At 39.9% G+C, this 22,474-nt stretch overlaps 1 protein-coding gene across 3 annotated transcripts in view; it reads left to right on the forward strand.

Annotated features, from left to right (window-relative positions):
- aatka (apoptosis-associated tyrosine kinase a) overlaps positions 1-22,474 on the forward strand; it is a 189,423-nt gene that overhangs the window by 153,336 nt on the left and 13,613 nt on the right. Inside the window, exons 1-8 of one of the 3 annotated variants that reach the window (XM_034190790.1) lie at positions 6,029-6,666; positions 6,995-7,074; positions 11,993-12,111; positions 15,120-15,207; positions 15,339-15,472; positions 15,894-15,978; positions 16,074-16,195; positions 17,007-17,156. In XM_034190790.1, the coding sequence (XP_034046681.1) occupies positions 6,651-6,666; positions 6,995-7,074; positions 11,993-12,111; positions 15,120-15,207; positions 15,339-15,472; positions 15,894-15,978; positions 16,074-16,195; positions 17,007-17,156 (794 nt within the window). In that variant the 5' untranslated portion in view covers positions 6,029-6,650. Of the gene's footprint in view, positions 1-6,028; positions 6,667-6,994; positions 7,075-11,992; positions 12,112-15,119; positions 15,208-15,338; positions 15,473-15,495; positions 15,732-15,893; positions 15,979-16,073; positions 16,196-17,006; positions 17,157-22,474 lie in introns of those variants that run through there. The other 2 variants (XM_034190789.1, XM_034190791.1) reach the window with 2 other exon arrangements.

Raw genomic sequence — 22,474 nt, forward strand, 5'->3', positions numbered from 1 at the left:
TTTACAGACAAAAGAAACTGAGTTTCCACCTAGCTAGCAGCCTGTGATGTCACCACGCTAACGTCTGCTAAATGGTTTGTAAATCTTTCCAGAGGTGTTATCAGGTTACGAAAACAGTGTTTTCTGGTGTTTAAGTGTTTATTTCTCGCTAGCTTTTACATAACATATGGGAAACGTATATAAACACACAAAACAAAGCAGTTTTGAAGAGACCAGCGACTGATGTCATGGTGTAGCTCTACTCTGATTGGCTGTCACCCGCGTCACTCAAACACAAAATGGATCAGATTGAAACAGAACATGACTTTTTAACATCTTAAAGTACATCAAGGTTACCTATCTTTGAACTTGTCCAAGTCTGTGTCCCAGAACAAGAGTCTGGCAGTAATAGGACTGGACTTAACGCTGAGCAAAGACAGATGGACAGACGGATGGCAAACAGATGAAAAGCCTTTGCAGTACCCGATGGCCATATTTGATGGCCTCGGGTAAAAATCCGATGCAGGCTCAAAACAAAATTCCGCACCAAGATAGCCATGTCTTCCACACGTCCGTTTATGGGTGTGTTAGAAAGATTATTCTAAATTTAACAAGCGGTGTGCACACAAGTGGAGGAGCTCAGGTGGACTCAAACCCATTACATTTTGAAGCGGATCAGATATATATCATTGTGTTCTTGCCACAGGCTGTTTGCAGATCAGAGATTGTAAATGTGAAAGTGTTTGTGGGTATGTTTAACTCAGAGTGCCTCCATCAGCATGACTCACTGCCCGTACTGCAGGCTGCTCAGCCAGGAGGAAGGAGGGTCGCGGCTCTGCTTCCCAGGATGAGCTCTAGCAATGATTCGACAACGCAGACTCAGGCTGGCAACCAATTGCTACGCTCCCCTCTGTGCTGCCACATGATTGGTTCAGGTGTTGCAGGGCGAGGAATGGACAAATGGCAAAAAGAGACTTGATTGTGAAGGAGACACAGTTGGAAAGGAGGGAAAATCAGGGAGAATGACTCCTTTTGAGGGGCGCAGAACACAGGAGGTGGCAGAAATCTTTGATCCTGACATTCTTTCTTTTGTTGTGAAACTGAACTATCGATATCATGATTAGCATAATTTATACAATCATGCATTTGGAATTTTGCATTTTTGCAGTTTTTCTTTACTCATATGAGAAATCAAAGTCCATGCAGACTGTAAAGACATCAAGACAAATGAATTTCACACTGTCGACATGCGTGACATTATGTCATACATGGATTTGTGTCGACACGTTATTGCCCACACAATAACTCAAAATCAATACAGGATAAACTCTTGATATTAATAATGTAGGTACTTTATAGGAATGCAGTCCATTCTGTGCATAAACGTATATATGCATCATGATACGAGTACACACATTCTTTTTAATCCAAAATATTTGTAGGAATTGTGGAAAATTCATATTAACACAGAGGACACAATGTGGAGGAGATGGTGCAAAATGACTTTTGCTTTGAGATTTACAAATTCCAGAGCCTACATTTTTGTGTGTTTAATCAGTGATTGCCTGCTGAATGTTCATATTTATATTGTGGACACCTCATATGTAGTAGGTTTTCTGTCCCAGTTCTTGCTATGATATTTGCAGATTTGCATCCTCATGAGGAGGATGAACTTTGTTCATTTCTTAGAGGTGGAAAACCCCAGCTTGAATGAATAAAAGTCCTACCATATATTTGTTACACCCACCCACTACACCAGCTAATTCCAATTAATTCAACTTTTCAAGCAGGTCAATGAGATAATCAGTGAAATTACCTGTTAAGAACACAGGTAGAAGCAGTAAAGCAATACCGTAATTTCCTAACTATAAGCAAGGTTGGGTAGGATTACTTTGAAAGAATACATGTGGATTACATGTATGTATGTACATACATTTGGATTGCTTGTAATCTGATTACTTTTGGATTACATTTCAAAGTAATCCTACCCAACCTTGACTATAACTCATTACTTTTTTGCACGCTTTGAACACTGCAGCTTTTACCAACATCAACAACCAACATTTTTTGCAACATTGCATGATGATTTACCCTCTTTTAAGAGTTTGATAATCCTCTCCTTTGTTTCAATTGACATCTCTCGTGTTGGAGCCATGATTCATGTCAGTCCACTTGGTGCAACAGCTCTCCAAGGTGTGTTCACTCCTTTTTAGATGCAGACTAATGAGCAGATCTGATTTGATGCAGGTGTTAGTTTTGGGGATGAAAATTTACAGGGTGATTCCATAATTTATTCCTCAGAATTGAGTGAGTCCATATTTTTTTCCCTCTGCTTGGTCTAAACAAGTAACCATTACTGACTGCCACAATTTTTTTTTCAAAATTTGTTATAGTGTTTCTTAAAGCCAGAAAGTTGCCATTTGAAATGACTTTAATTTTGTGTCATGTCTGTGATCTGCTTTTTTTCTACAAAATTAAACAACTGAATGAACATCCTCTGAGGCCGGTGATTCCATAATTATTGCCAGGGGTTGTACACGAGGATCGTTCAATATCAATACCAGCGTTGGTATCGATATTATCGATATTAGGATCGATCCGCCCACCTCTACCGTCAGATCAGTCAGCGGAGCGTTCTTCCCCAACCCTTCCCCACCGATTCTCTGTCTTGGTGCAAAAGTCGAAGAAATCACAGCACCTTATTAATGTCTCATTTACCACAGACTCCATCCGATCCTGGCTGCATGCGATGAAAGTCAGAAAAAGTTAAAATTACTCAGTTCTCCATATGGAGCAGAGACACCGCGCACGCTGGACGACGTGTGTGTCAATATTTATGTGTAACACTTCAGGGGAAAAAAAAGCATTTATGGTATGTATTTAATTAAAAGTTTAAAAAATCTTCCTGTCTAATGTTTCTGTGAAGGCTCTCAGTTGTCCAGGTGGTTTCCATAGTAAAGAAGCTTGAGTCTTCTACTGGACTAGGTTGCTTGATGCGAGGACGTTTCGCTTCTAATCTCAGTCCAGTCAAAGATTCAAGCGTTTCTACTTCCTGTCCAACATCTTTCTGTGTAAGGGTGATTCTTAGACTACGGGCACTTATTATGTCCTTTGATCATATTGTATGAAAAACAGAAAAAAGGGGAAATTTCACACTTTTATAGTTATCTTCACAATGAAAGTGTGTTAAGAAACTTGTTTTAGTAGTCTATGATGACTTTTTCACCTTTTTTCAGCATCATTATATGCAAATATTGCCGTTTTGTGCTTGTCTCACACCCAGACTTTTGATCTTCAATGATAAAAATGAATGGTAAAGAAACGTTTTTTCTAATGTTTTAAAATATCTCTGAATAAAATAATAAACAGTGACATCAGAGCACATGTATATAGCGCCAAATCACAACAAACAGTTGCCCCAAGGCGCTTTATATTGTAAGGCAATGGTGTGGTGGAAATTACATTTACAAGGCCAATAGTGCCCGTAGTTAAAGAATCACCCGGAAATATCTCATGTTACAACGTGGAGATCCGCGGCTTATAGACAAGTGCCACTTATTTATGTACAATTTCTTTTTTCTTTTTAAATTTGGTGGGTGCAGCTAATATGTTCTGTTGTTGTTCATTCGGCTGCCCCCGGTTTTTTGTTCGGGGTCGCCACAGCGGATACACCCAGCTCCACATTGGTAACTGGCACAAGTTTAACGCCGGATGCCTTTCCTGACTCCAGTTTCACTTGGAGAAACACTCACAGACGCTGGTGTTCCAAAAAGGTCTCCCATCCAAGTACTAATCAGATCCCGCTCTGCTTAGCTTCTGAGATCTGGTAGGATCAGGCTGACACAGAGCAGACCAGCTGCGTGCCTTCTTATCTCATGACTCCCTTCCTGCGGCACAAGTTACCGTGTGCTCACCTTAATCATGCGCTTTGTTTTGATGCTATTCTGGTTTTTCTGTTTCCTGTCTTTTCAGCTTGGTAAAAACTTTGTAAAACCCTTGTAACTGTTATAATGAACTAAGCAGTGGGTCACCCTTCTAAGTCTGGTCTGCTTGACGTTTCTTGCTGAACATCATCAGAGGGAGTTCTTCCTTACCACTATCACCTGGTGCTTGCTCACGGGGGTTTGGTAAGGTTAAATCTTACTCATGTGAAGTGCTTTGAAACAGCTTTGTTGTGATTTGGTGATGTAGAAATAAAATAAATGGAAATTGAAATCATAAAAATTCTTGTTGGGGCACCACGGCGGCTTAGTGGTTACCACCACTGCCTCACAGCAAAAAGGTCATGGGATTGCATCCCACCTGTGGCCTTTCTGTGTGGTGTTTGCATGTTCTCCCTGTGTTTGTGTGGGTTCCTTCCGGGTGCTCCGGCTTCCTCCCACATCCAAAATACATGCAGGTTAGTTAGGTGAATTGGAAACTTTAAAATTGTCCGTAGGTGCACGTGTGCATATGAATGTGTTTTTCCGTATATATTATGTGGCCCTGTGACAGACTGGCGTCAGGTCTAGAGTAATTGGAGTAAGCGGGTATGGAAAAGGGATGGAAGAAGTCAAGAGAATCAAACTTCGGTCTCCTGCATGACAGGCAGGGATACTTACCACTATACTAACAAGGAGTTAGCAATGAGCAGAGTTATAGAACATTAATTATTGCGGCTGCCATAAGCATGATTTAGGGTTACCGCTGCTGTAACTGTAACCACTTCCTTTTATTAATGTGAAAAGGTCTAATACTTTAAATACTCAAACATTTGAATTATTTTTTTTACTAATATTTGGAAATTTGTTGTTAGGGTAGAAACACCCCCAACAAGCTGTTTCTGTCCATTTTACCGAGAGTGGTCGAAATAATATGCCATTTTAAATATGACCATCTGGACCTGTTGGTCTAATCTTTTATTCAGGATGTTGTGCACAGTGTTACTGTGTAAAACGACTGTGTGTGTGTGTGTGTGTGTGTGTGTGTGTGTGTGTGTGTGTGTGTGTGTGTGTGTGTGTGTGTGATTGATTCCATCAGCTCTCCTATCATTCTGGTGGACTCTCTGGGAATGCCTTGAGTAGGATGGGAATGCTTACTTGCGCTCACACATGGCACAGTCAGGATAATAACATCGTGTCTCTTCCTCCCAGCAAGAGCCAGTGGAGGTTCAGGGACTGGGGGGGGTGGGGGGGGGGGGGGGGGTTGATGTGCCCGTGACAACCTCTTTCCCAGGAGAATAGGGCTTGTGTGTTTCTGCAGAGTGTGATCTTGTTTGCGAGGGCAAGTTTGAGTTGAATATACCTCAAAGTTGGTTTGTATTCTGCAGATTAAAGACATTTCAACCAGTCTTCAATATTTCAAAGGGCTATTTGAGGCTTAACACTTGGTTTTAGGACAGTTTGTTAGACTGTCTCTCTATTGAGTAGATGCATGTCCTGTATAGGCCCTAAGACCTTTTTGGTACAATTGCTTATCCCCAAATTCTATCTACTACATCTCCCCCTGTAAAGCCTGGTATCCATGTACAGCTGGGTGGACTGTGAAAATGCAGATGAAGTGTCTTGTTCATTTCAACTGTTTTGGTGGTGAGTGTACAGAAGAAAAATCACAAAAAACTGTTCCAATACTTATGGGCCTGACTATGGGACTACATAGGGAAAGACACTCAAAATATAGGAGTCGTGCTTAGTTGTGCTTCGTGAAGAAAGCACAATTGAAGAAAATGTGTGTGTTTGTGTGTGTATTTGGTGCAGCGTGTACCAGGAGACAAAGTGTGAGCATGTGAGCGGGCAAGCCAAACAATGGTCCTGATTTAAGATGACTGACCAGTGGGTGAGCATAAGACCCAACTAAAACGTCCGTGGAACGCAGCAGTGGAGGAATGGCATTATGGGAAGAATACAGTGAAGGGTCTGTGACAGGACGAGGAGAGACAGGGGCAGGGTGGTGGCACGCACCAAGACCTAAGAATGGGGGAGGGCAGGGTGGATGACAGAGGTCTTTCTGCGTGTGACAGAGCTGTGTTTGTGCCCCGTTTGGCTGAGGAATGCTGCAGTTCTGGGTGACAGGACGACATTATGTGACCCTTATGTCACTGCTGGGTGTCTTCAAGCTGCACAGAGTTGGAGCGTCAGACGGCATGCTACAGACATACGTGACAGAAAGTGACCAGCTCAGAGCTGGAAAGCCTTTCACGCCAACCTGCAGGCACATCAGTTTAAAGCTCGGATGCATTTGTGTCTTGCGGTTTATGGCCGGGTTAACCTAGTCGGTATAGGGAGCGAGGATTTGGGTGTTTGCGCGACAGCTGGAGCGCTGCAGTTGAGGACTGTTTGTGTGCCCCAGTTGGAGGATGAGCTCAGTGCAGAGGGAGAGAGGCAGCGCGGCGAGCTTGTTCAGCTGTGCGAGGGCTCCGAGGGTTAAATCCTGCCGAGGCTCTCTCACACAAACACTGCGACCGTGGGCTCGTTCTCACATACACACAATGAGCCAAAGATGCCTGGGGTCAGGGCTCAGGTCGCCGGCTCGTGGTTCTCACACTCCGAACCAGTATTTCATCCCTGCCTGGGTCTCGGTCTCAGGCGGAGTCACGGCGCTTAGAGTGGCTGGCCGCTCCACTACTCCATCATCATCATCATCGTCATCATCACTGTGGTCATCTTTCCGCTCATCATCTCCATTATTGAAGTATGAGGATCCATGCAGGTATTTGATTATGTGAACAAATAGCTACAGTCTGCTGATTTAGTGACTGTGTATGCGGTGTTTTTAAAATTTTGTGCATTGAAAATGTTCCAATTTGATGAAAAACATGCTTAATTTTTTTTCACTCCGAAAGGTTCTTTCCTTGAGGTCTGGTGTCCCTCATCCTTTTCACCAAATGATTCCAAATACTTTCTTTTCCCTGTATTTAACATGCTCCTTTTTGTCACTTAAAATAAATAAATACATGGATCTTTGTGTTACTATTTTTTCTATGTATTTGCCCTTTTTGTGTGGGTTACTAAACTTTGATATCTTTGTCTCTTTCCAGTCCAGTTACTGAAATCATCAGACCTTGGCCGCCATAGTCTACTCTACTTAAAAGAAATCGGACATGGCTGGTTTGGCAAGGTAACGCATATCTTTTATTTGGCGTATACTGTAGCTGAACATTACTAAACCCATTTCCACTCATCATCACTTGATTCAATGGGTACAAAAGGGTGAAGGTTGTATTAATGCTCCTTTGCATGTGAAGAGACTGTCCTTGGATCAGCAATTCATAAAAAACACACACAGAACAATGTCAGTGTGATGCCATGCAAGGCACTCTTCTGCACACCAGAAGCAGCCTGGGGATTAAAGACCTTGCTCAAGGACACTTTGACATTTCTGTCTCTTGGGGGAATTAAATTGGGAACTGGTCACACACCTATCACTCCAAACTCTAGGCCAGGGGTTCCAAAACTATGGGAAAGTACTGCATGTGGACCATAAGAAGTCATTAATAGTGAAATTTTATGAAATTCCTTGAGGTTTCTTCCTCAACATCATCAGAGGAAGTTTTTCCTTTCCACTGTCACCTGTGTGCTTGCTCTAGGGGTTGATATGGTTAGACCTTACCAACCTTACTCATGTGAAGCGCCTTGACGCAGCTTTGTTGCGATCTGGCGCTGTATAAATAAAAAAGTCGTTGGGGCAGCACGGTGACTTAGTGTTTAGCACTGTTGCCTCACAGCAAGTAGGCCATGGGATCGATTCCCACCTGTGGCCTTTCTGCGTGGAGTTTGCATGTTCTCCCTGTGTTTGTGTGGGTTCCCTCTGGGTGCTCCGGCTTCGTCCTACATCGAGACATGCAGGTTAGGTAGGTGAATTGGAAACTTTAAATTGTCCGTAGGTGTGTGCGCACAAATTTGTCCAGGGTGTACCCCGCCTCGTACCCTATGATTGCTGGGATAGGCACCCCCCCGCCATGAGTCTTAATGGAAGTAAGCGGGTATAGAAAATGGATGGAAAATTCCTTGATTTTCACTTTTGTATTAAAGTTTAAAATGACCTTAAAAATACTGGATTGTTTTAAAACACACTCAAGTAATAAAAACAAGCCATGGTGTCTAAATTATTTGTTATTCTTTATTTATCTGGCTTAGTTTAACATATTGTGGATATGGAAATATTTAATCTTAGACTCATTTGTCAATCAAAATTTTGATAAAAGGTTTTTGGTGGGCCCCAGATTTTCAGATTTCAAAGTGGGCCCCAGCATTCTTAAGTTTGGGAATGGCTGCTCGACATCATCACATCCCCGTGTTTCATCCCACATACTTAAAGTTTGTGGATATCAAAAGGTAACAATAAAGTTTCAGAAGTTTTAGAAACACAGTGAATGACACTAACGTATCCTAAGGGCCCCTTCACACATAGTGCGAAGTTTGGATGGCGTTTGGACAAAAATGTCAAAACAGAGCGAAACAGTTCGAAATTAGCGCACGCAACATCGTGTTGATGGGCAGGTGTGCACGAACCCTGTGCAAGAGTTCATACACGAGCCGTTGTCCATCGAGCAGGAACAGCACCAGGTGCAGCACATGACGCCGCTTATGTGGAAGAAATAAAAACCAGCTGGTATGTGTGGAACCATATTGCGGCACTTATGTGGAATAATTAAGAAAAAAAACACATACATACACACACACACACCACCCAGGACATGAACTCGTACCTTTCAAAACCTCTGACTCCCAGTCAGAGACTTTACCACTGAGCTACGGAGCTGTTCTTTGAAAGCTGCAGGAAGCTGCCTCATATCAGGAAGGACGTGGAAGTATTGCAAAAAAAAATTTTCAAATTCCACACCATATAAAAACACCGCATTTATCAAGCGATCAATACAAATATGAGCCGTCTGTTCCTCTGGTGATGACCCATGGTCACTGACATACAGTCATGACATGACATGAATGAGAAGCAGTGGGCCCTGATCATGTCCACATCTACTGGTCAGGTGCATCCAGTGGGCCACGTGCATGTTCTGCCCGACACGCGTGTCTTGTGGATGGCGCGCCACAGCACAGACACCGCTTCATGTGGAAGAGAGCTCAGATGGGTGATGTGATGGTCAGATCGCCCGCTGCGTGTTCTGATCTGACGGTCTGTTTCAACCTGGGGGGCTGTCAGTGTCCGCTCCGTGCACGCGCTCACTTGCTACAGGTTGTCGCCACCACGGCGATATATGTTTTTATTTATGTCCACGTAAATACAGCAATCAGACACACGGACCTCACAGTGGACAGTTGTTTGTCCATGACTGTCCAAACACAGTAGGTGTTGTGTAGCTGTTATGTCCAGAATGATAGATCACCACAGCTGCTTCTGTCGGAAGCCACGCCTCCCATGAGTGGAGTGCACACACCTCTGTGTCAGTGTGTGTTTGCACAGTCACACTCGTGGAGAACTTAGCCAAATTTCACAGCAGTACGACAGTGATTGTCTGCAGTCTGTTGTCATGCCAAGAGTACGACTGACACATTTTCTAAGTGCCATGCGAGCGGTGTTAGGTGTTCATGCGTGTCACCTGGAATTTGGCCGGCACCTGCCGCGAGAGGGTGCGATGGGTTCACACAGCGCACACTCTGTCTTTCAGGTGCTTGTGTGCGCAAATAGTTGTAGCAACTGCTGTACGAGGCATTGACGACAGGAACGACATTTCAATTTCAGTTTATTTTCCTTTATATACATATATTACACGGTTTGCACACAATTCCTGCGTCATGCGCACTAAGTGTGCACTTCATCCATACTTCGCACTATGTGTGAAGGGGCCCTAAATATAAGCAAATACCATCCATAAAGATCACATCACAGTGCTGAATGTTTTGCTCAGTATTTGCAGTATTTCTTATTATTTCTGGAAATTTCAGACTACTAACATGAATCGATTTTAATCAGTGCCGTGCACTCTGTGGCATGCTGGGACAATTTGATGATCTCATTCTCATGAGGCTAATCACTGATAAACAGTGATGCCGGTAACGCCTTACTCTATTCTGACCACTTTTTTCAGTAATGGGTAATCTAATGCGTTAATCTTTCCAAATCAGTAATCAGATTAAAGTTACTTCTCCGAGTTGTTGTGCGTTACTATTATTTTTTGTATTGTGGGTCAATCGCAGCTTTAAAACAGGTGTCTCGGTGAGATGCAGGGGGAGGTTGGTGTTTGGCTGAACTGTCCACTTCGCTCACTTTCAGTGAGCTGCTGCATGGAGCTGCAGCCCCTTTGCAGCAGTTGTGAGTGGAAAACAGTTGTCTTTCAAAGTAGTGCAGCAGATAACAGAATATTTGCAGAGGAATTGTTCAAATCTGGTTACAAGCACCAAAATTTGACTGTGTATACCTTTTGGTATATATTTTAGACAACGTTAGCCATTTGAATTTTCAGTCGGGGGCCAAATAGGGGTCAATGAAGAATTGCACAGGGGTCAAAATTAGAAAATGTTCCAATCATATTGAAAGCTATACCACATTATGTGTCTGATCATAACTATTCCAAAAAGGTATAGTTTGGACTATCTATGACTGAATCGTCTGGAGTTATGGGGTAAAAACAGCAAGAATGGTGACAAAGGTCAGTTTCAGTTTGTACAGGAGTCAGAAGTTAAAGTTGCTCCAGTTATTATAAAACATGATGGAAATTATTGGTTGAGTTAATAGGGTTTTAAAAAGGAATAGTTTTGCACCATGTGTCATGCAAGTTGTCATGTTACGGGGTAACACGTCACACGCCATAGAATCCAATGGACGTCGACATTGTTTGACCTTTGCCTTACAGACCACCACAGTCAAAACTATTCAATCTGTTACTCCTATCAATGCAACCAATAATTTGCACCACTTTTTACCAAAATTGCAGCAACTTTAACTTCTGACCCCTGTACAAACTGAAATTGACCTTTGTCACCATTCTTGCTGTTTTTACCCCATAACTCCATAATATTCAGTCATAGATAGTCCAAACAATACCCTTTTGGAATCTTCATGATCAGACAATGTGGTATAGTTTTCAATATGATTGGAGCATTTTTAAATTTTGACCCCTGTGTAATTCTTCAATTGACACGACAGCCACCTGGCTACCTATTGAAAATTTAGGTGGCTAATGTGCTTTTACAAAAGAGTAATGTCTAAGGTGTATGTGTGCCACTTTTGGTGCTTGTTTCCAGAAATGAACAATTGTTACAGTTATCTGCTCCACTAAAGTACGGTGACGCTCAGAACTGTGGTTTTACAAAGACATTTTTATGCTTTTTTTTTTTTTTTTTTTTTATTCTGTGCCGTGTCTGCCTGTGTGTGTCTCCTTGTTAAAAATAGCTGATCCGCGTCACGGAAATACTAATGCTTTTTTTCCCACTCCACTCAAATGCACCTAAAATCTCTTTCTGAGGACATGACTTAAAAAATGTTGATAAAACTTTCTTACCTGTCAATCTGGTCGTGTTTTCTACATAAATAAGCATTATCCAGTCTGCTGCTCAAACAGCAAGTCGGGGCGAATCCACGCGGGAAGGGAATGAGATTAAAGGTCCACTTTTGAAGACATTTTTCATACTGTTACTACTGCTAATACTACTTAATAATAATAAAAAATAATAATAATAAATTCTTTCTAAACATTTTAATTGTTGAAATTAAATGTTAGAAAAATGTTAGAAAGAATTTGTTACATTTATAAACAAAGTGGGTTAGAAATTGTAAGTGTTACTGTTATAGTGCTGTCAACAGTTAAATATGAGATCAGCAACATAAATACTTGTATAAAACAAGTATTTATGTTCACTGAAGTCCAGAAAGGGTGACTATAAAGTGAGTATTGGCAAAACGGGTTTTCATTTTCTTGTTGAGGTGGCGGGTGGCTGCTGAAAGTAACTTTGGCTTTTGGACTGTTCTTACTTTCCTAATTATACCTTTTAATGCAAAGTATTCTGCATGTTTGGAGTTTTGACAGAAATGTTTGATTCCACTCTTCCTGTCCTCTTTCTACAAATACTCTTAGGTTCTGCTGGGTGAAGTCAGCGCAGGCCTCAGCACCACCCAGGTGGTGGTTAAGGAGCTGAAGGCCAGCGCGAGTGTCCAGGAACAGATACAGTTCCTGGAGGAGGTCCAGCCTTACCGGTGAGTGAATCAGACAACAGCTAAGCAACATACAAGCCAGGCAACTACTTGGGCCCCATTCCAGTAAGGGGCCCTTAAGGGTTGAGCATGTTAAACTACGGCCACAACCACCATAGTGGGGCGGCATGACAAGACAATTGTGATAAAAGCATGGAATTTGGCACATATATTCTAAATTAACTGTTTATTTTCAGATATGGAGCCATCCCGGAGCTGACCTCTAATGAGCTACAGGGATCAATAAAGAATTACACAGGGGTCAAAATTTTAAAATGCTGCAATCATGTCGGAAACTATACCACATTATTTGTCTGGTCATAACAATTCCAAGGTATAGTTTGGACTATCTATGACTGAATGTTCTGGAGTTATGAGGTTAAAAACAACAAAAATGGTGACAAAGGTCAGTTTCAGTTTGTACAGGTGTCAAAAGTTAAAGTTTCTCCAATTTTGGTAAAAAACAATGCAAATTATTGGGTGAAATAAAAGAATTCATAAATGGAATAGTTTTGACTGTGTTGAATGCTTTTTCTCCAAAGTAAAGGTCAAACAAGGTCGACGTCCACTGGAGTCTGACGTATGGTATATTTTACCACGTAACATAACTAAGCATGACAGATGGTGCAAACTATTCCTTTTTAAAATGCTATCAACTCAACCAATAATTTGCATTTTTTTAAACCTAAATTGGAGCAACTTTAACTCCAAACTCTACCTTTTTGGAATCGTTTTGATCAGACAAATGATGTGGTATAGTTTAACATGATTGGAGCATTTTTTAAATTTTTACTCCGTGGTATTCTTTATTGACCCCTGTAGCTCAATAGAGGTCAGCTCCAGGATGGCTCCATATCTGAAAATAAACAGTAAATTTAGAATATATGTGCCAAATTCTATGCTTTTATCACAAAATGAACAATTTTTATGGAAATGTTTGCTAATCTGCACCACTACCAATCGCCATGGCAGCTTCTACATACGCTCGGCGTAACAACTCCGGTGATAACCTACATAAAATAATATATATATATATATATATATATATATATATATATATATCTATAGATATAGATATATAGATAGATAGATAGATAATATTACTTGAGCATTTAATGGTTAATATTACAGAAAAGACATAACATGATGAGTGACACTAAAAAACATAAGGCTACACTTACAAAGTAATCGTGGTGAACACTAGTTGGAGGGTGCTCTTGTGAATTTTTGCCTATGGCCCCAACAGACTAGAATCACCACTGCCTAGGCATGAACCTGTAAAATGCAGTGCCTGACTAGATACGTAGATTAGGCCATCCCCTCCAATTTCTCAACAGCATAAGTAAACAATAAATGTAATCCTCTTGTAAGGCTTCACAATTTTAAAAAAGGCATATAAAGAGGATAAATTGATTAAAACCTTTGATAAATTTGATACACCAGCTCAATACATAGAGCAAGTTTATTTTACTGATATATGGTTACTCTTGAAATATAACAGGTTACAGATTACTAGTTACTTTGTTAAAATGTAATAAGTAATGTAACTATTGTAATTACTTCAGAGTAATGTAACTTATTGCCTTTGATTAAATAAAGGTTAAATAAAGAAAAATAAAATAAATTGCTTTTTGATTACTTTTCTAATTTTTAAACTGGGCAGCAAAAGTGAAAAATCTAAAATATAATGTACTCTAATAAAAATATGCATTCAAACCTGGCAGGGTCCACCTCACAACAAACTAAAACATTTATACAAACTACTTCAATATAATTTGCATTAAGATTGCATGGTCACTTGCAGAGAATGTCTGCTCTTCCCTTGCATCTCCCAGTGTCCACCTCTTTTTTGTCCCCAAGTAACAACATTCCAAACAGTTACATTGTTACAAAACTGTCCAGTTGGTGTGGAATAAATTTCACCAGGTTCCTTCAGTAGGGAAAATGAACTGGCTTCCTGTCTTTGTAAAAGCAGATTTTAAGTTCTTGTTATTAACCTGTAAAGTTGTTCATGGACTGGCACCATCTTATCTGGCTGATTTGGTGAAACCCTACGTGCCGGCCTGGGTTTTGCGGTCGCAGGATGCGGGACTATTGTGTGTTCCCAGAGTGAAGAAGTCAGCGGGTCAAAGAGCTTTTCTTATCATGCACCCACTCTGTGTAACAGTCTCCCTGCGACCGTGAGGCAGTCAGAGTCCTTGGACATTTTTAAGTCAAGACTTAAATTGTATTTTTATTCTCTTTCTTATGAATAGCGTTTATTTTTTTATTCTGTTTTATTGTTTTACTTGTGTTTTTAATTATGTATTTGAATGTTTTTTTTAATTTACTCACTTATTTTAAATTTTATTTCGAACTATTCTGTGTGAGGCACCTTGAGGCAACTTTTGTTGTGATTTGGCGCGTTATAAGCTGATTAAATTAAATTAAATCTCACCACAAGTCTCTAAATTGGCAACTCAGAGAGGGGTTGCTATCAGACAGGATATGTTGGGGTAAATTCAAAATAAGGGTCCGTTAAATTCATCTCAGTGCCTTTTGGTGACCCATGTTCAGAAATATGCCTTTCCTGCACAGGCATAATTAAGATTTTACACCATCAATTTTTTATTATTATATGTAAATGTGATCCCTTAGTAATCACCAGTATTTTAATGAGGAACTGTAAGTTGATTACTTATCTTTTGTCATTTTGTAATGGATTACACTTACATTTATTTAGGTAACTCTGTTACATGTAAAAAGTTACTCCCTAACACTGAATATACCACTTTGTTGTGCCACCTGCTGGACATGTACGTATGTGTTTGTTACAGGGATGAATCCCATCACATGCATGATGGGAATTAAGAGCAGGTGTGGTTGAAGTTACACGGAGCTCAAAATAAGTTTTTTTTTTTTTAAGTTTCTTTCATCTCCAAAACCATGGCCTGGGAGCCCCCAAGGGCCACCAGTGTTTGAAAGTGATCATTTATCCCATGATAAAAGTCAAATTCTGTTTCTTCTCCCAGAACACTCCAGCATCCTGCACTCCTGCAGTGCCTGGCTCAGTGCTCCGAGGTCACTCCCTACCTGCTGGTCATGGAGTTCTGTCCTCTGGTGGGATATGTGATGTATTACCAATTGGGTCCGCAGTGTCTTATGTCCCATAAAAGTTAAATAACTTGTTTGTGGCATTGCATGATGTCAACCAACTCAAACAGCATCAATCTTTGCATTACTGTGACCAGGGCGATGTGAAGAGCTACCTCCGAAGTGGTCGGGAGGCTGACTCCGAGACTCCGGACCCTTTGATCCTCCAGCGAATGGTGTGCGACATTGCATCAGGGCTTCTTCACCTCCACAAGCACAACTTTGTACACAGGTATAAAGAGCCCTGTGCTGCTTCACCAACCGGATCACTAGTTCCCTTTTAAAGGAACAGTCCAGACCATAGAGAATGATCTGTGCCTCCCCCTGCTGGTCTCCTCCTGTAACAACATCCTGGTGCTGCCTGAGTAGTCATCACAAACTCCAGCATCAGTGATTTTGTTGCGGGGGGCAAACCCATGTCTCTCGTTCTCATCCACACGGTGGGTGCCATAGCAACCAACCAGTCACTGGATGCAGGAATGTTGGTGGAGGTGAGACTGAACACGCCAACTGTGTGCTCGTGTCACGCTGTGGTTTCTGCTTAATTTGATCACTTAGAATACTGAATAATAAATAAGGCTGACGTTGTGGAAGAGTTTTAGAAAAGCTGAGCTCAAAGGGTTTCTGATCAAACCGTTTCTTTGCTCCAACAGTGACCTGGCCTTAAGGAACTGCCTGCTGACTTCACAAATATCAGTAAAGATCGGTGACTACGGGCTCTCCAATAGTCGATACAAGGTTAGACCTGTGAGGCTTTTTACACATTCACACCTTTTTTTATCCTTATGTTTATCATGTTTATTGTCTGGTTTCTGGGTTATTACGTTCTATAGGATGACTATTACATAACGCAGGAACAGATCTGGGTGCCTTTGCGCTGGATCGCACCTGAGCTCATAGATGAGGTCCACGGAAACCTGCTGGTTGTTGACCAAACCAAATCCAGCAACATCTGGTGAGAAACTAAGTCATGACTGAAAGTATCCCATATATTTAAAGCTTTTACACAATTACCATGTACATGATGCGGAGCCATGAAGTGATTTTCACTGACATTTCAAGATGGCATGTTTTGTATGTTAGTGGATTATTCGCTCTGAGACTTGCTCTAATTTGTGCATCAGATTGAGGACTTTTTTTTTTTAAAACCTCTGGTTGACCGTGCCAGGGAAAATTATGGAATTTACCTAAGTGTGTGCAGGTTGAAAACCAAATTTCTTGACTTTTGCCAAAATGAATTTTGGAGTCAGTCTTCAATGACAGACTGGGTTTGAAAGAAAGGAAGTGGGAGGAGTAGGCCAACAAAGATGGACAGATGTGTCCTTGACCCCAACGACCTTTAGCAAATTTGACCTTTCCAGAACTCCCGCCCTCCATTTGTGCACCATGTTAGTTCCAAATCAGTGATAAAACACTTTCCTTTTGACAGTCAGCCTTGACCTTGACCCCAGTGATGGACTTTTAATGAACTGGAACTGGCCTGGGCAATTCCAGGGGGTGCTTATCAGTTAATTTTGCCTCTTGTTGAAAGTAACCCATGAAAGGCAGTTCCATAGTTGTCTGCATCCACAAAGTAATTTTACTAGAAATTGGACCTGATAGGAGCAGTGGAACAGACAGACAAATGTTGCTGAAATTGAAATATGATTTGAGCTGTTATTCGGATGAGCAATGGTTCTGCAATAAAGCTGCAGAGGAAGCATGCTTCATGATGCTGATGTAGGATACAAGCCGTAAACATGCTGGATGAATTGTGTAACTTGCAGGTCACTGGGAGTGACCATGTGGGAGCTGTTTGAGCTGGGAAACCAGCCGTACGCAAACTACTCAGACAGACAGGTGCTGACGTACACCGTGAAGGAACAGCAGCTCAAACTACCCAAACCACAACTTCAGGTTGACCTGGCTGAACGCTGGTGAGACATGGCTGCATGCACGCGCACACACACAGGCACAGTCTCACATTTGGATTCTAGACCAACGATTCCCAAACTATGGGCTGCAGCTCCCTGGCAGCCCATGAAGGTGCTGCTGGTCCGCAATGAGAAATCATTAAAAACAAGAGCAATCTGAAATTTCTGACATCCGCCAATCCGGATCACCTCCAAAATTCAGTAGTCTTCCGTGCCCTAATATATACAGTGAGGAAAATAAGTATTTGAACACCCTGTGATTTTGAAAGTTCTCCCACTGAGTAATCATGGAGAGGTCTGAAATTTTCATCTTAGGTGCATGTCCAGAAATCACAATGTATGATTTTTTAATAATTTATTTGTATGTTACTGTTGCAAATAAGTATTTGAACACCTACCAACCAGCAAGAATTCTGGTTCACACAGACCTGTTTGGAGTTTTTAATATTTATTTCATTAATTTAAAAGAAAAACAGAAAAGCAAAAAAACAAAAGCACCACAATACCAGAATGAAAAGGAGCAGAAAGAAGAACAAGTCTTATGATTTCTGCCCCTTTTAACAATACAATCTTTCAATATACAGCATCATAGTCAACATTATTTAACAGATTGCATTTCTTTAACTTGTCACATACCACTGACCCATTTCATAATTATGACCATTAATTAATAGATTACATCACTGATAGGTTACATTTAAACTTAAGACACTCCAAACATTATTAAGTTTACTTTTTTTTTTTTACTTTCTTGCAGCCCACTGACTTACTTCATAGTTTCATACTTACTTAATACATCTAATTTAATATGTTTTTTAAATAATTTAAGCAACCTTAATTCTTTAATTTCTTTATTAAGATTGTTCCATAATTTGACACCATTTACTGCAATACTCCTTTCCTTTACTTTGGTTCTAAATCTTGGTTTTTTAAAGACTTCTTTTCCTTTCAATTTATAACTACTTACTCTTTTTTCAAACATATTTTGAATGTTTGTTGGTAAAGTATTTTTATTAACTTGGTACATCGTTTGTAATATTTTCAAATCGACTAAATCATGAAATTTAAGTACCCTATACTTAATAAACAATGGATTAGATGGATCTCTAAAACCACTGTTACTAATCACTTTTAAAGCTCTTTTCTGCAAAATAAATAAAGGTTGTATATAGGTTGTATATGTTGATCCCCAGATTTCTACACAGTAAGTTAAATATGGGACAATCAATGAATTGTACAATGTTAATAAACCATAACTATTTAATGAATATTTTACTTTATGCAAAACAGCAATGGCTTTCGCTATTTTTCCTTTTATGTAATTTATGTGTGACTTCCATGTAAGATCTTCATCAATCATGACTCCTAAAAATTTCATTTCTTTTACCCTTTGTATATCCATTCCATCTATTTGTAATGACACATTATTTTTTTTCGCTCTATCATTAAACAATATGAAATTTGTCTTATTAATATTTAGTGACAATCTGTTTATATCAAACCAATGTTTAACTTTTTCCAACTCTGTATTTATCACTTGTGCTACTTCCTGTATATCTGATCCAGAGTAAAACAGCGTTGTATCATCAGCAAATAAAATGCTGCCAAGCACATTGGATACATTCACAAAATCATTGATATACAAAATAAACAGTTTGGGTCCAAGTACCGATCCTTGTGGTACTCCATAAATAATGTTACACAATTCTGATTTGGTATTATTTATCTGAACAAACTGTTTTCTATTTTCTAAGTAGCTTTTTACCCACTGATGTGCAACACCTCTTATTCCATATTGTTGTAACTTGTGGAGCAATCTTGAGTGGTCTATAACATCAAAAGCCTTTTTCAGGTCAATAAAAATACTTACAAAATAATCCTTATTATCTATTGTTGTTGATATTTTCTCCATTAGTTCCATAATTGCCATAGCTGTCGAATGTTTTGTTCTGAATCCATACTGAGCATTATTTAAAATATGATGTTTCTCAATAAATTTATCCAATCTTGTTACAAAAACTTTTTCCATAATTTTAGAAAACTGTGGAAGCAATGATACTGGCCTGTAATTAGAAAAATTATGTTTGTCTCCATTTTTATATAATGGGACTATCTTAGCAATTTTCATTTCATCTGGAAAAACCCCAGTTGACAGAGACAGATTACAAATATAAGTAAATGGTTCAATAACAATTTCTATTATACTTTTTACAGTCACCATGTCTAAATCTTCATGGTCAGTTGATCTTTTGCTTACACAGTTTTTTACAATATTTCTTATTTCATCTTTTTCCACATTGTCCAGGAAAATACTATTGACCGTATTTACCAATGTACATAATTTATCTTCTATTATTGGTTTATTTCCCACCAGACTTGACCCTACATTTGAAAAATAATCATTAAACCCATTTGCAACTTATTTTATATCATATATCTCTTTATTTTCCTTAAAGTAATTTGGAATAGTTTCTTTCGTTCCATCACTATCAATCACACTTTTTATAATTCCCCATGTTACCCTCATATTATCTTTACTCTTATTTAGTTTTTCACTGTAATAATCTTTTTTTTGTTTCCTAATTATTGTTAATAGTTTATTTTTATATTTTTTGTATTTATGTTCTGATTCCTTTGTTTGCAATTTTAAAAAGCACCTGTATAAACAGTTTTTCTTTGCACAAGCATTTTTTATTCCCTTTGTCAGCCATGGTTTATTTACTCTTTTCTTACTAATTTCAATTAATTTACGATTTTTATTGTATGATTTCATCAAAATTTTCATAAATGAGTTATATGCTACATTAACATCACTGACATAAACTTCTTCCCAGTTTTGATTTTTAAGGTCATATTTTAATGCCTCTAAGGCTTTTACTGACTTATCTCTTTTAAAGTTTATATCAGTTTTTTTGGTGTACCTATTTTTAGATTTAAATATTGAAAAAATTGGTAAATGGTCGCTAATATCTGTCATGAAGATCCCATTCTTGATAATTTCATCTGTTCTGTTTGTAAATATATTATCAATTACCGTTGCACTTTGCGATGTAATTCTGGTTGGTTTTGTTATCAAGGGGAATAACCCCAAACTATACATTGAATTCACAAAATCACTTAATCTTTGGCAGCTGGAGCTTTCTATGTTAATATTAAAGTCCCCACACATAAAAAGCGTTTTGTTTTTAATTTGATGGAATAATTCAATTATTTTATCTGTAAATTTCACAACACAAGAATCTGGTGCTCTGTATACACAACTGATTAAAATATTCTTAGATGTTTCATGTACAAGTTCCACTGTTACAATTTCTATGACATCATTCATAATTGTCATTTCTTCAACAATTGTACACATCAGATCTGTTTTTGTATACAGAGCAATACCACCGCCTTTTTTTATATCTTCTGTTTACAAAATACAGCTCATATCCCTCCATTTGAACTTCATCCATGAGATCATCTTTAAGCCAAGATTCAGTGATTACAACAATACTAAATCTATTTTTAAACTGATTTAAATAATCTTTTATTTGTGACATTTTACAATACAAGCTTCGACTGTTTATATGTATGAGTGACAGGGTATCTTCTGCAATTTTTTCACTATTCAGCTGTTCTACTGTATAATACTCACAACCAATCGTTTTTAAGTCAAATATACTTTCATCAATATTAGTGTCTATGTCATATATTTTATCCTCTGTTTCCATGTTTGATCTGATTTTTTGTTGGTCCAATTACCAACAGATGTTATATTTGATTGTCTATTCAGGTCTGTATTTCGTAAGGTCCTCCATGTTTTTGATTTGTATACCGTTTGTTCCTTCTTTCACTCTAATCCACACCCTACAATTCCAGACCCATGTAGCAACAATATGTTTCTGTTTTCTTAGTAGTCTTGCTTCCCTAGCAATATCTGCATTTTTTTTTTGTTAGATGCTCATTTATATAGACACTCGTTCCTTTCAAATTCTTTGCCTGTCTTAATAACTCATTTTTATATTTTCTGCTTGTAAATCGTATAACAATGTTAGATAGTTTATTTTTTCTATCTTTAGTTGGAATAGTATAACAGTCTGATATTGTATCTTGATGGATGACAACACCTTTTTGATATAAAAAGTTTGTAACTTGTTGTTCCAATGATTGTCTTTCTTCAGGTGGTGCATTCTCCCCACTGGCTACACCAGAATCCACCACCCTTGCATATGTCCAATGCCTTGTTTCTAGTCCAGATATTATAACGTCATCTTTTCTAGTAAATTGTTCAAGTTCATCTACATGTTGCTCAAGTTTCTTAATGATCTTGTCCTTCTCTTTAACCAGATTTTGGAGTTCTTTAATTTCCACCATCAGTTTGTCTAGATTAGACATGTCTTTTGATATATGGTTTAATGAGGTCTTTATCTCCTCTATATCTTCCTCGAGTTTATCTGTTTTCCTGGGTGGTGCCATGCCGACTGTCGTGGCTCAGTATGGCCACTATTGATTACAAAAACAATTCTCACCAGTAGCCTTCACCACCACAGGTCCGGTAGCCGCACCCCAACCCTCCCCATTGCTAACCTCGTTCACAGCCGCCCCAGCCACGGTCGTAGCTGCCGCCAGCCCCGGATGTAGCCGCTGCTAGCCGCGGATGTAGCCGCTGTTAGCCTCGGATGTAGCCGACGCCTCGGGCCTGGATGTATCGCCGCCACCGATGCCTCGGGCCTGAATGAACCGCCTCCACTGATGCCTCCGCTGCTAGCCTCGGACGTAGCCGCTGTTAGCCTCGGATGTAGCCGACGCCTCGGGCCTGGATGTATCGCCGCCACCGATGCCTCGGCCTGGATGAACCGCCTCCACCGATGCCTCCGCCGCCAGCCACGGATGTAGCCGCTGCTAGCCTCGGATGTAGCCGACGCCTCGGGCCTGGATGTATCGCCGCCACCGATGCCTCGGCCTGGATGAACCGCCTCCACCGATGCCTCCGCCGCCAGCCACGGATGTAGCCGCTGCTAGCCTCGGACGTAGCCGCTGTTAGCCTCAGATGTAGCCGACGCCTCAGGCCTGGATGAACCGCCTCCACCGATGCCTCCGCCTGGATGAACCTCCTCCACCGATGCCTCGACACGGATGTGAAGCACCATGGGTGTGTGTGTGTGTGGGGGGTTAATTTTTCTTTAAGAAGCCCTCTTATTCTGCACTCTTTACCTGTTTTAATTGCACCTGTTTGAACTTGTTACCTGTATAAAAGACACCTGTTCACACACTCAATCAATCACACTCCAACCTGTCCACCATAGCCAAGACCAAAGAGCTAAGGACACCAGGGACAA

This window comes from Thalassophryne amazonica, chromosome 16, assembly GCF_902500255.1.
Source record: "Thalassophryne amazonica chromosome 16, fThaAma1.1, whole genome shotgun sequence".
Taxonomy (NCBI): domain Eukaryota; kingdom Metazoa; phylum Chordata; class Actinopteri; order Batrachoidiformes; family Batrachoididae; genus Thalassophryne; species Thalassophryne amazonica.